The sequence below is a fragment of the Rhinichthys klamathensis genome, unplaced genomic scaffold (assembly GCF_029890125.1).
Source record: "Rhinichthys klamathensis goyatoka isolate OS25496 unplaced genomic scaffold, OSU_Roscu_1.1 h1tg000325l_1, whole genome shotgun sequence".
In the NCBI taxonomy this organism is placed as follows: Eukaryota; Metazoa; Chordata; class Actinopteri; order Cypriniformes; family Leuciscidae; genus Rhinichthys; species Rhinichthys klamathensis.
This window is the reverse complement of record NW_026606840.1, coordinates 1,934,496-1,949,419: the sequence shown is the minus strand read 5'-3', so window position 1 is coordinate 1,949,419 and position 14,924 is coordinate 1,934,496. Positions and strand designations below refer to the sequence as shown.

At 38.1% G+C, this 14,924-nt stretch overlaps 1 protein-coding gene across 1 annotated transcript; it reads left to right on the top strand.

Moving 5' to 3' along the window:
• Positions 1–4,777: 4,777 nt before the first annotated feature.
• On the top strand, positions 4,778–9,248 carry tnip2 (TNFAIP3 interacting protein 2). Its single transcript, XM_056271780.1, has 6 exons — positions 4,778–5,461; positions 5,873–6,166; positions 6,268–6,357; positions 6,503–6,781; positions 6,918–7,034; positions 7,818–9,248. Exons 1-6 carry the CDS (start codon positions 5,141–5,143, stop codon positions 8,055–8,057), a joined length of 1,341 nt encoding a protein of 446 aa, XP_056127755.1. The 5' UTR covers positions 4,778–5,140; the 3' UTR covers positions 8,058–9,248.
• The last annotated feature ends 5,676 nt before the right edge of the window (positions 9,249–14,924 follow it).

Sequence of the window (14,924 nt, the reverse complement as noted above, 5' to 3'; positions counted from 1 at the left end):
TATAATTAAAATTACTGTTTTATGGTTCAATCTTCAGATAACAGACTAAGCACCATTGGCTTTCATTGTCTAGACAATTGGCATTATGTGATCCAAGATAATGGTAGGCATTATCCATTATGACAAGGAGGGATGGTCTATGATGAAACCTTTAAATACAGGTTTTTTTGTTTTGTTTTTTACAGACAACAGTGTATTATGTATTAAAAAAATTCCAAAAATTTGGAGTAAAGAATTTTAAAAGAAAGCCTAAGGCATTATAAATTAGTCAGATGTGCTTTTTCTCAAAGTTTACTGTTAAAATACAGTTAAAAATAATACTGACATAAAGAAGGAAATCTAAATATCTGATTGTTTCAACAAATACAGCTGAATTACTTATATAGAATATATATAACACATTGGACGTTTTGTTATTTAGATATTTTATTTTAAGTTATGCAATAGATTTATGAGAATGTGGGTCAGTTATAACACTGTCAGTTTGTCCAATCAGCACATTGGGGTCCTATTAAGAGCATGCAAAATGAGTGACATTGTAAATTTTAGCACATTTAGTACACATTTATCGTGTAATGTATCGTGTTTTACGTAACGTGCATTGTGTACATTTAAAATCTGATATATATAGATATATGCACACACACACACACCATTGTAATCAGAATTATCCAACCCCCATTGCAAATCAGGTTTATTGGCAAAATTTACAGACTTTCAGCTGTTTGCAATGAACAAATAAAACAAAAGTAATTGAAATAACTCAAAACAACAAATGTTTCAAGTGGTTTCCCCAAATTCAACTGAAAATGCAACTTTTAATGACTTCTGCAGTCTTAATATTATTCAACCCCTTCATGGCAAGCATCTTTAGTACTAGAACACCCTTTTGCTGTTATGACCTGCTGCAAACAAGATGTATAACCAGACAACTTTCTAGCAGCGTTTCTGAGGAATCTTGGCCCATTCCTCATGAGCAATGGCCTCCGGATCAGTAATATTCTGGGGTTTGCACACTGCAACTGCCGCCTTCAAATATCACCAGAGATTCCTTATGGAGTTCAAGTTAGGTGACTGTGATGGCCACTGTAGTATCTTCTAGGACTTCTTCTGCAACTAAGCCCTGGTGGGATTTGAGGTATGCTTGGGATCTTTGTCCTGTTGGAAGGTCCAATGACGGCCTTCTAGGATTTCCTGATACTTCAATGAATCCACATTGACTTCCACACGCAGGTTACCTATGCCAGATGACGCAAAACAGCCCCAGATCATCACCGAGCCACCACTATGCTTAACTGTAAACAGTGTTCTTTTCAGCATATGCTTAATTATTCTTCCTCCAGACATACCGCTGATCCATAGGGCCGAAAAGTTCCAGTTTTGTTTCATTGCTCCACAGAACAGAATGCCAAAACTTCTGTGGCTTATTTATATGATTTTGAGCAAATTGGAGCCGACTTTTCTTGTGCTTATGGGTCAGTAGTGGAGTTCTGGCATGGAAACCACATGCGTTTATTACGCGCCTTTCTGTGCAAGCTGAAACCTCAGTGCCTGCTGCCACCAAGTCTTGCTGCAGGTTTTTTGCAGCCACTAGAGGGTTTTTCTGAACTTGCCTTCTCAGAAATCTGGCTGCAGCCATTGATAAATTCATTTTTCTGCCCCATCCAAGTAGAGTTACGGTACCACTGTTCCATTAACTTTGAAATTGCGAACCATGCTTCCAACAGTGTCTCCAGTGCCTTCGCTATGTATTATTGAATCCTGTTACTTGGTTGTGAATGGCGATGATATATTCTCTTAACTTTTTGACCGTTCTTTTGACTTAAGCCCCGTTTACACGAAGGGAAGACGCAGATATTTCCCTGCGGTTTGGCCTCTCATTTACACGAAAACCCAGTTTTTATCACAGAAAATGATTATTTCCAAAAAAATTCGGCCAAAGTGGAGATTTCTGATAACGCTGGTTATGTGTTGCCGTGTCAACTGGGAGAAACGTTTTAGGTTCTCAAACGTCACATTCTGAGGATTCTGATTGGCTTGCATGGCTTTATCCTTCTCCCTACACTGCCGCCCATAGGTTTGGCATAGTTATGATGGCGCTCGACTGCATATTTATGCGGGTTGATGTAAATGACAACTTTTTAAAAACGATGCTGTGTGCACGATGTTATTATTGAAAACGGGGGGGGGGGGGGGGGGGGGGGGGGGGGGGGGGGGAGATATTTGTTTCTCTAAATACCGGGCTATGTGTAAATGTGGCCTTAGCCATATTTCTTACATGCATTAAAATGTGACACACTCAAACCCAGTTCAGATTTTTCATGTGTTCTAGCTCAAGCTCACCTGGTGCAATTAATGAGGCCCTTGATTAGTTGCATCAGGTGTGCTTGAGACAACACCTGTTTTGTAGACTGTTGTGAGAGATTCTATTCAGGGTGTTGAATAATTTTGAGGCTGTAGAAGTCGTTAAAAGTTGCATTTTTAGTTGAATTTGGGGAAACCATTTGATTTGTTGTGTTGAGCTATTTCAATCAGCTTTTTGCAATGAACAAATCAAACAAAAGTAAAAGTCTGATTTGTAATGGGGGTTGAATATTTTTTATTACAACACCATATATATATATATACACTCACCGGCCACTTTATTAGGTACACCTGTCCAACTGCTCGTTAACACTTAATTTCTAAGCAGCCAATCACATGGCGGCAACTCAGTGCATTTAGGCATGTAGACATGGTCAAGACAATCTCCTGCAGTTCAAACCGAGCATCAGTATGGGGAAGAAAGGTGATTTGAGTGACTTTGAACATGGCATGATTGTTGGTGCCAGAAGGGCTGGTCTGAGTATTTCAGAAACTGCTAATCTACTGGGATTTTCACGCACAACCATCTCTAGGGTTTACAGAGAATGGTCCGAAAAAGAAAAAACATCCAGTGAGCGGCAGTTCTGTGGGCGGAAATGCCTTGTTGATGCCAGAGGTCAGAGGAGAATGGCCAGACTGGTTCGAGCTGATAGAAGGGCAACAGTGACTGAAATAACCACTCGTTACAACCGAGGTATGCAGCAAAGCATTTGTGAAGCCACAACACGCACAACCTTGAGGCGGATGGGCTACAACAGCAGAAGACTCCACCGGGTACCACTCATCTCCACTACAAATAGGAAAAAGAGGCTACAATTTGCAAGAGCTCACCAAAATTGAACAGTTGAAGACTGGAAAAATGTTGCCTGGTCTGATGAGTCTCGATTTCTGTTGAGACATTCAGGTGTTAGAGTCAGAATTTGGTGTAAACAGAATGAGAACATGGAACCATCATGCCTTGTTACCACTGTGCAGGCTGGTGGTGGTGGTGTAATGGTGTGGGGGATGTTTTCCTGGCACACTTTAGGCCCCTTAGTGCCAATTGGGCATCGTTTAAATGCCACGGCCTACCTGAGCATTGTTTCTGACCATGTCCATCCCTTTATGGCCACCATGTACCCATCCTCTGATGGCTACTTCCACCATGTCACAAAGCTCTAATCATTTCAAATTGGTTTCTTGAACATGACAATGAGTTCACTGTACTAAAATGGCCTCCACAGTCACCAGATCTCAACCCAATAGAGCATCTTTGGGATGTGGTGGAACGGGAGATTCGCATCATGGATGTGCAGCCGACAAATCTGCGGCAACTGTGTGATGCCATCATGTCAATATGGACCAAACTCCCTGAGGAATGCTTCCAGCACCTTGTTGAATCTATGCCACGAAGAATTGAGGCAGTTCTGAAGGCAAAAGGGGGTCCAACCCGTTACTAGCATGGGGTACCTAATAAAGTGGCCGGTGAGTGTATATATATATCTATAAACAGTATGTATATATATGTTGTAATAAAAAAATTATATAAAAAATAATTACATACATAACATTATTTTTTATATATATATATAAAAATATAAAAAATAATTTTATGTATGTAATTATTTTTTATATTTTTTTAATTACAACATATATATATATATATATACACACACACATACATATATATACACACACATACATAAAATATATATATATATATATATATATATATATATAAAAATATATATATATATATATATATATATATATCTACACACACATACATGCATATACACACTTAAAGGCATATTATGGGGGGGCCAACATTTAATTATTTCCTGTTTGGCCCCCATATATATATATATATATACACACACTTCCACTGTTTTAAAAAAAAATATATATATATATATATATATATATATAAATATACAAAAAACAGAGGGAGTTAATAGGAACCAGCTGTCTGGTTATTCTTCAGAATATATTCCTTTGTGTTCTGCAGAAGACATACTAAAGGTTTGGATTGGAACGACATGAGTCTTCATTTTTGGGTGGACTATCACTTTATAAATGTGAAAACTGTTTTCCTTTCCCCTACTTTCATTCATGCCTTAGATTCTTCGACATAGCTTCACTAGTCATCTGAAAGCCTTGCCACCTTGCCAAGTTCAACATGCAGCTAGCTTCACACGCTATGCGCGTGGACGCCACATAGGGACTTTATGACTAAAGCGTGACGTATACACCCCGTTTTTATGCTGTCAAACTAAAACGTCCCTATTATAATCAGGAAGATGTCTACACTAGTTTTTTTTTTTTTTTTGACGCGTCGCGTCACACTGGCAGAGTATAGGAAGGGTAGCGCGCATTCTTCGTGCACGCGCACCAGGCGGCGTCAAACTGAACTGTGATCTCCCCAAACCTGATATGACACCAAAGAGAGACAACTGCCTTTAAAAAGTCTAAAACCACAATTAAATCACATGCGACTCCACAGTTAACCTCTTTTAATGCCAAAATAGGGACTGTTACCTAACTATTTTTCGTTGTTTTATGTGAAGTAGGCCTACAAGAAAAAATATACCCAATTTGAGATGGGGGAAGTCCCCGCAAGGAAATCCCCTCTTCATAAAATAATTTCGAAATTGAGTGAGGCTCTCACAGGCTGAAGCTTTCTGCTTTTGGTCTACAGCAGACGTCTGTTGCCTATGACACTCAAACCTGTAACTTACAATCTATGGGAAATTCGTACTTTATGTACTCGTTTTAACGCGCGAGCGGATTGTTCAGCATGGATGAAATGAAGAGGGAGAACGAGGCGCTGAGGGCGAAGTTGCGCAGCTGCTCTACACTCAACACATTTAACCACGAGACACAACAAGAAATTGCTCGTTTAAATCATTTGGTTACATCCAAAGACGGAATTATCGCCGATTTAAAGGCAAGACTGGGGAAGTATGAGAAAACCGTGGTCATTGAAGGAGATGACCCTTATATTGTAGGGCCGTCGAAATCTCTAATCGAGAGTTTGTGTAAGGAAATTTGCAAATTAAAGCAAAAACTCATGGAATCAGAGGTGGACACCGCCCAGAGATTGAAAACCAGTAAAACAGTAAGTTACAACACATTTCTCACTTGTGTTCCTACTTCTATGCATACAACAATTTTTTTGCCAACAACCCCACTGTAGAGAAACTTCTTTGTAAAGTATTTGAACTCCTTACTCAAGAAAACATAATAGTGATTATATATATATATATATATATATATATATTTATATTAATGGTTTAAGGTGGTCTCCCAGAGTGATAATTTGAAAAGTGCCCAAAATCCAAGCAGATAAGCCTGACCAGCAAATCAGTTTATCATGGTTTAAGATGTTTTTCAGCAGATTTGTACTGTTTGTTTGCCTTTGAGAGTATTTGGATACTTGTATGCTTGAGCTGTGGCGAAACAAGTGCATTTGTTGTTAACATTCACCTGAACTGCATGAGAGAGTCTCCTGACCGCTTGCTTGTTCCAGGAGATTCAGCGATTGCAAGAAAAGTTGAAGGAGAAGGATCAAGAGCTGAAGACTATCAGGGAAAGGCCCGAGCAGGAGAAAGAGAGGGAGATCCAGCAACTACGCTCCACCTTGGCCGAAAGGGATCGGACACAGGCCACCAGGGCCGTCCTGTGCAACTCTCTTGCTGAAGAAGCAGAGCAGTTGAGGGCCCAACTGGGGGCCACTGTGCAGGTGTGCCAGGAGCTTTTGGGGCACATGGAGAAAGAGAAAAGTATGACAGCCATGACTGATAAGAGAGCTCACGTTAATGAGGTGTGTTGGAAACTATCAGCATTCTACAAAATCTGGACCATCTTTTAAAAAATTGCTGTTTAACAATTATATTTGACCTTGCATTTTTGTATCTTCATAAGACAAAAGATTCCCCTGAAATACCCCATCTAAATGTCATCATCAGCAAGTTAGAAGAGGAGAATGACCAGCTTAAAAAGAGAGTTGCCTATGTAAGTATCACATGATCACTGACATTTGTCAGAAAATGTCACTCAGTACATTTTACGGAAATAACAATGTAAAAATATTCCTGGAAAATGTCATGTAATTTTTTTTCTGTTCACTTCATAAATATATGTTTTTGTTCCATCTCAGGTGGAAAGTTTAAACTCAAAGTGGCAGAAGTATGACTCCAGTAGAGAGGAGTACGTGAGGGGTTTGTGTCAAAAGTTGAAAGAGTCAAACGGTCTGGCATCTGCAGGTCCGACCCTGACCCAAACTCAGGCTGCGGGCAGCATGGCTTTGTTCCAGCAGGAGATCGCACGGCTCAACGGCCTCCTGCAGGACAGGATGATGGAGTGCGAGAGACTCGGCAGAGAGAGGGATGACAATACAAGAAGAGACCAGGAGCGCATTCAGATGCTTGAGCAGCAGGTCTGTATCAGTTCATCTAGCAGAGTTTGAATTCCTCTTAAAGAGGAAGTCAGTGTATTTTTGTAACAGCAAAGATGAGATGTAATTTGTTTGGTTTGCTGCCCATAAACCAAGTTCTTTCCTTGTTCTCTCATAGGTTCTGGCCTATATTGAGGACTTCAAATCTGAGAGGGCAGACCGAGAGAGGGCTCAGGGTAAAATCCTGGACCTTCAAGACGAAGTTGGGCGACTTCAACTGCAAATACGCACACAGGTATCATTTAAAAAAGCCTTCATGGAAATTTAAATGATGAAATAAGAATCTTTTAAATCTTAAATTTTAAATCTTTGTGACAAGATTAGTTTGGGATGTAAGATGTCATGTGGTGCAACTCCCCGAAATACGAATGATATTTACGGATGAATAATTCAGGACAAAAAATGTCTTATTTAAAACATTATTTTAAATAATTCTTCAAAGCAATTTTTTCCTTTCTTTTCTGTATTGTTCATTACTACTAAACCCAGAGCATAATATTTTGAATTAATAATTCATGATATTTGGAAAAAAAGCATCTCAAAAATAGTTAAAAAACCCCACTAATTTAAAAACCATTTAAGTCACAATGAAATTGGTGTAGCAACAGATCCTTTCTTTCTTTCTTTTTTTTTTTGTTTAATATACATCCAAGTGCAATGGATTATCGAAAAAAAAAAAATGTAGGGTGGGCACTGTCCATTGTTTGATGATTTGATTTTGAGATGTGGACTTTGCACTCAATAATTAAAGCAGACTAAATTATTGGTGAAGTCCAGTCCAGCATACGTCATATGACATTTTGATTAAACATTCAAAAAATGTAATATACATGGATGATTAATTTACAATAAGATCTGTAAAACATTTACAATAGAGATAGGTTAATTTTCATTTAACGCCATCATCCCCCCCACAATTATTGGTCGTACTACTAAATAACCCAACCAACATGTTTTTTTTTAATCCAAAGGCCATTTCCTTCTATCTAATAACATGCCTTGTTTCCTCATCATGCAGAGCGTCCAAGACACCTCATCCTCACGCCGACTTCACATGGGCCTTAAAAAAGTTCCCAGACAAACGGACACTGCCGAACCACTAAGGAACAGTCCCCCAGAAGCAAGCTCAAAAAGGACTATCAGTAACACTGCACCACAGGGAGCCGCTGAACTGCAGTGCCCTCGGTGTCTCACCACATATGACGATGAGCACGCGGCCGAATACCTAAACCACTGGGACGAGTGTGCCAAGCTGTGAGTCTTTTACCTCACTGACTTTTCACAGGGCACAGAAAGCACTGAGGACATAATCACTACAAGCTCGCAGACTGTGGGATGTGCGACAGGGTGTTGATGAAGGCAGGGGCACGTTTAAACAGGATGGAGTCGAAGGAAGAGCTTTTTTTTTCTTTCTTTCTTTTCGATTGTGGACTCGGTTTATGTTAAGAAGATTGCTTGTGGCATAGGACTCAGAATATGACTTTAGGTTGGTCATTTCCAGTTCAAAGGCCTACTCACATGGCTGTCATAGAATGCAGATGGTTTGGTTATGAAAGGTTATTCAATCTCAAGCAATTGCGGTTTATAAGTCACTGGGTTTTGCCGTTTGTTTGGTGTCATGGTTTTAGGCATGGTAAGAGTTTCAGTCAATTTTTGCTTAATGCTGTATTGCAGATGTGTGTATAGTTCAGATGGATCATAAAATGGGTATCATATACCTCACTGATATGTATTCTCTTTATCAGCTGGTTTGCACTTTTTGCTATATTATAATTATTTCCAAATACAGATGATAAAAGTACATATTCTGTTTTATTTAATACACAAGCTTCTTTGTTATTAGACTATTGAATATAATTCATACTTTTGTCATGGTGCTATTTGTAAAGTATATTGTAATGTTTATATATTTCATTTGTAGGCATGTTGTTATTACTTGCCTTCATGTTAAATGTATCACATTAAATAATTATCAGATAATTATTTGTACCAAGAAATACAGAGCAGCACAGTACACACTATTAACAATCTTTTGATATTTTACTATTTGATTCATAAAGGCTACCGTATCAAACTTCAGTTTCCGATTATAAACGTTATATGGTTCCGACGTATAACATGTCATTACTTTCTCAGACTTCTAGGCACCTTTTGACTGTGAGGTACTTGCCATTTGATCCCCCTGTGCAGTTAAAAACATTCTAGTTTTAAGTAAGAGAGGAAGTTCCCTACATCCCGGTAAATTGAGGCGTGACGTCTCAGTTGTTGCGTCTGACAAAATGGCCTCCTATTGCAGCACACTTTTACAGGGTTTAAAGGCACCAACAACAAAAATCAATTGACAATATTGACAAAGATGTCAAAATAAAACAGAAATGTGATAACTATAAGATGATTTATTTTTATAATAAAATATTTGCTTAAAGATCATTTTCTAAACCATTTGTAACCTTGTTTGTGTTTGTGAGTGTATTTGCATAGTCGATGGTAATTATTAGTAAGATATGGGAACCAGACAATGAGATGGTCGTGATAATGCTAGTAAGATCATGAGGCATAGTGTATCAAAGCATTAAACTCCAGTCCCACGGGATTTTGAGTGTGATGTGCACAAGTGGTGGAAAGCCCCTTCCCAAGCACAAATGAAGGGAGAGGCTATAACTGCAGCAAATTCTCAGCTGTCCTGAGGCCTGGAAGTGAAAAGCAGAAGAGAAGTAGGTGACTGTCGGGTAGAGAGATATAGTGGGACTGGCTATTTAAAGGGGAGGAGGCTATGGGACCAAACAAGGTCTGTACCTAGTACTGTAGCTGAACTCCTGCCGTTGCTTTGAGAGGCCAGTAACACATCCATTATGAAGTGATTCAGACTGACTAAAATGCAACAAAAACATGTCGATATGTGATTTGTTATGATATCTTACGGCATTAGTGTCTTTTGTTGTCCAAAACTCATAAACATTCAGAATAATTTTAGCATTACCGGTTCTATCGTCCTGAAATCTCAAGATATTTTCACATTTTATTCTAAAACATAAAATACCTTGTCTTGAAAAAAGGTGGTTGCTAACAAGTGGCTAAATGGGACCTCAGATGTTTTCAGGGACATTAAACATCCCACCGAATCGAAAAACTCATCTACTAGCTAGTCAACTTTTACAACCTCGAGTTTATAATCGCAAGCTTGGAAACTATTCAAACTCAAACGTTTTTTTAAATAAAGATTTAAAGAGTTGTCTTATAGTGGCGAGATTGCAGACATGCGGCAATGGTGTAGTTCGTTTATGTACTTCTGGTTTCAAAATTCAAGTTGTTTCATTTGTGAAGATTATCATGATGAAAAAAAAAATGTGTAAGAATCATAAGCTTTTACTGGGTTTTCTGCGATAATCCAAGAGCCAATGGAAAAATTCTATTGGGTTTTTGTCTAGGGAACCAGGGTGATTCTAATTTACAGGTTGGCCTACACAAATCCCCAATTACTACAGCAATTTATTACATGCTGGTGGTAACAGTCTGCAAGCGTGTCCTGCATACAACAAGCAGCACAGCACCAGCAGTGATGTCCGAATCGCGAACAATCGACTCTTAAACCCAAAGTATGCTTTGTTTTTTACGAGCATGCCAGGGTACACGTGACTCAAATTTCATCATCAGCACAGTACCGCAGCCGAAAAGTCCGAATTGCGATTGAAATGACAATCTTTTTACAAAACGTTTTCGTTGAAATGGTTTTAAATCAGACTCACTCCATCAGTAAATCATTACCGAGTTTATAACCGACTCCTTCACTGAACTGCAAATCGATTTTTCATTAATTATACATTCAACCGGAATCGAAATGAACCCGCAACCATTCCTAACAACATGTTGCAATAAATGGTATTCTAAAAAAATATAATTGTTTAGCATAGTGAGGTCAAATTGAAACTTTGTTTGGGAGTAAAAATGTTAGGTGGACGACAAGTTGGAACCACAAGTAGCAGAGTGACACTTATAAATATTATACAAATGCAATTATTACTAAAGTGACAGCATTAACCAAACAGTTTCTGATGAGCATTTCTGTGAATTGTCAACACAAAGTAATTTGCCTCCTCAATGGCTCCGTAGGCATTTGTGTGTGTGTTATATCTGGGAAACTGGTCATCATTTCAGGCCCATATTCAGCTTATTCAAGATCACGTCAGACATGTAAAGGAACATCATGGTCCCCTGAGTCAATAAACCCCTGATGAGGTCAGACACACGGCCCTAGCTAGCTGCCACGGGGGTAGGAGGGAAAACTCCAGCAGGAGTTTCATGCTCTCTACTTCAGTCAAGTCACCACTCTCGAAATGACGTTGCCCAAGCACAAGTACACACTTTGGAAGATGCTTGTGGCCGCAGCAGTTCTGCATAGAACAGAGTCATTTTAGTTGCAAAGTCATTGAGAAAATTGTGTTGCTATGAAGAACGTTACTAGAGATTAGCGAAAAGCTGAAGTAATGGATGTGTGGGATGTTTTGTTCTTTTACGAAACCTTTTTTCCTTGGAGAAGTGAAAGGTAGGCTGGAAGGGATTCCCCACCTCCACACACACACACACACACACACACACACACACACACACTTATAATAATGTGAGGCCTGTACATCTATTGCAGAAAAGCACACACACCACAATCCTCCTTCAGAAAGTGGAAATAATTAGGTCAAATGATCACATGACTTTTACAGTAAAGACTTACATAATGGCTCCAGAATTGAGATACACCAGGTCAGCACTTCACAAGAATCCTGCACTTTAACAATGGAGAAGAGAGAGAGAGAAAGGACAAAAAAACAAGTAGCCTATTATGGTGTAGCTTGTCTAGCCGTTATTATCCTCAACTTTACCTGCCATGCTGTTCCGGCTGGGAAAACTTTGCCAAATGCCATGCCAAAACAGATAAACATGGCCTTTAATCTTCAACGCAGGGAATTCCCGAGCACTGGCTAGCTCATTTGAAAGAGCAGCACTTTATTTTACACTGTTATTGTTTCTGACTGTCTTAAAATTTATCACGACCTGTTGTGTTGTTTTTTAGATAAGAGCGATCAGAACTCTATTGTCAATTCCAGTATGTGGAACGATGGGGGTTTTCCCTCTTAAGCTCTCTGTTTCTCCTCAGCTCTAGTCCATCCTCAATGAAAAGATCTTTATGAGTGATTACAAACTACACTATCTAATCTCCGATCTTTGATTACTCTTTAATAAACCCAGCTCTCGCTCGCTCTCTGACCCTTTTCTTGTCCAAGCCCCTCTTTGGAAGACCTTTTCTAGACATCTAGGCTCTATTAACATGTCTTGACAGGACTTTGTCCAAAGGACAGTTGTTGTTATATTCAGATGAATATGGCAAGGGAACATACTTGGATCCGGTTACATTTTTCTAACACTCAAGACTCAACTTAAATTTAATTCCCAAATGTCCTAATATTGTTGATTTATTTTGTGTGTGTGTGTGTGTGTTTGAGAGAGAAAAGATGTGTATTGATATGCATGCAGTCATCTTGTGTAGTTGTTCTTCTCATTCAGTCGAAACAAGTAAACTTCATGTTGAAAGTACAAAATGAATCTGGTCTCAACCAGAAATGTCTTACTAAAAAGATTTTACATAAATGAGGCAACTCCAGCATTGCATCATGGGGGAGTAAAAGTAGGCAGACTCACAGAAGCACTTCCAGGAGATTTCCCAGCCAAACATGTTGATTTTTTTAAATTATATAAATACATATATTTTAATTAAGTGAATTATTTTACTATATATTTTTCCATTTTAAATGTAAAATATTTATTTTATTTTATATGTATTTATTTTACAATAACATTTAAATTCTAGATTACTACACTAAAATATTGTTTAGTTTACAATTTTTTTCCACTTGTGGGAGGAAGTGTTAATGGCAGTACGAACTGATGCGGATATCTATGGACTTTTAAGGTAATCAGCTTATCTAGCTAGATCTTTTTTATTTTGTTTAGATATCAGTCTGCATATGCGATGGCCATCGGTTATGCTAATCTCATTTTAGTAATTGATAATATATTTACACCATCATGCCATTCTAAATGGCAAGTGTAAAGTTATTACCTGATAAAATTAGATTTATAAACCAGGCACTAAATTTATACTTGCCATTGAGAATGGCATGATGGTGTAAATATATGTTTAAATATATGATCAATTACTAAAATGAGATCATCTCTTCCAGAACAAGACACGCAACAGTCTCTCTAACCTGTTATATCTGTTTCTTTGTTACATGCTAAAAGGAGGTAGGCGTTTACCACAGCGAAAAAGTTTTTTTTGGCAGGAAGTAAAGAAAAAAAAAAGCCCTACATAAAACAAAGTTTGATGATGACGGATAGTGACAAAAGTTCCCTTTCTGTGGGAGTTGTAAGTTTAGAAATAGTCTGTCAAGTGGTTTCGAAGCTTAAAAATATGCCCTCCCTCCCATTTTAAAATGTGATTCCAATACATTTCTTGAAGAGTGATGCAATCATAATTTTTGTTGCACTTTTGAAGTGAAAGCCAAAATCATGTAAATACTTCTAAATGCTCTGTCACTTTAAACACCAAGTTAAATCGAACTTCTGATCACTCGATCAACAAAATAGTTTTTTACCATTTACATTTTTTATATTAAAAATAGTTCAATCTCAATGTTTATTTCAGCGTTTCACGAATGGAGTCACAAGAATCAAAGTTTAGCTCAAATGAAGAGTTGTCAGAAAAAACTTCAAATTGATCAGTACTTCGAGTTCAACTTATCAAACAAAATGATTCACCTTTGGAGGGCAGCCTTTCTGACAAGGTAATGATAGACTTATAATTAAAAGAGAATTAAAACGAAACAACCAAATTATTAGTTTGATGGACTGTTTTTCCCTTGAAATAACTTGAAATGGAGAATCATGCACAATAACACAAGGAACATTTAGAAAGTCTATTTTAATTTCATGTTGACTTTAACACACCCTTCATGGGATGGCGGGGATTTTTCCCCCCTATTTGTTCTTATCAAAAACAGTCGCCAGCATACACATCACCTTCATCTCAATATGTATTCAGTAGGGCATGCTTAGTTGAAATAAGTAGTGTTAAATGATAAAATCTGAAATACTTTTAAGGTTATTTTCACCTTCAACACACACTTACCTCTCAGCAGAAACAATAATACTGCATAAACCCCATCCAATGACGCTCATTGATTGCAGTGGAAACGATGGTTTTACCGATTAGTGAAAACACCAGTCTGAACCGGGATTGTACCTGCCACACCCTGGTAATAAGGAAAGAGGAAAGAAAACAAAGCAAAATAAACCTCAAACTATTTATAATGACTTCACCTCAAATTGAGCAAATTATCCCAAATGTTTGGATAACTATTATCACTGTTATTATAGCTAAAAGTGTTAGTTCACCCAAAAATGAAAAAAAAAAATTGTGTCATTAATTACTCACCCTCATGTCGTGCCAAACCCATAAGACATTTGTTTATCTTCAGAACACAAATGAAGATATTTTTAATGAAATTCGAGAGGTTTCTGTCCCTCCATAGAGATTCAACGCAACTACCACTTTCAAGGCCCAGAAAGGTAATAAATAAATCAAACTAAATTATTTATTTATTTATTTTTTCGCAAACAAAGCACTCGCGTTGCTTCATAAAATTGGGGTAGAACCACTGTAGTCGCATGGATTACTTTAACTACCTTTCTGGGGCTTGAATGTGTAAGTTGCGTTGGATATCATATGGAGGGACAGAAATCTCAGGTTTCATTAAAAATATCTTGTATTCCGAAGGTCTTACGGATGTGGAACAAAACGAGGATGAGTAATTAATGACAGAATTTTTGGATGAACTAACCCTTTAGGTATGCAGATACAGCCAGTGTAAAACCGTAAACACTGAGTGAAACAGTTGTGGTGTTTCACACGCATCCGTTCTTACCAGAACGAAGGGGACGGACCCGTCGCAAGGTGCCAGGTCATGCAAATTAGGGTGTTAGGTAGCTCCTGTTATGTTGATCTGCAGTTGGCTCTGTATTTCCCCTTGATTGGATAAGGTTAGGAATTTGGTAAGTGTTATAAGATGCAGAT

Bases quoted from the DNA above. Each gene is read 5' to 3' on its own strand.
- tnip2 (XM_056271780.1), top strand. From the start codon at position 5,141: ATGGATGAAATGAAGAGGGAGAACGAGGCGCTGAGGGCGAAGTTGCGC. The intron at 6,358-6,502 runs GTAAGTATCACA...GTTCCATCTCAG, and splicing joins TTAAAAAGAGAGTTGCCTAT to GTGGAAAGTTTAAACTCAAA. The intron at 6,782-6,917 runs GTCTGTATCAGT...GTTCTCTCATAG, and splicing joins TTCAGATGCTTGAGCAGCAG to GTTCTGGCCTATATTGAGGA.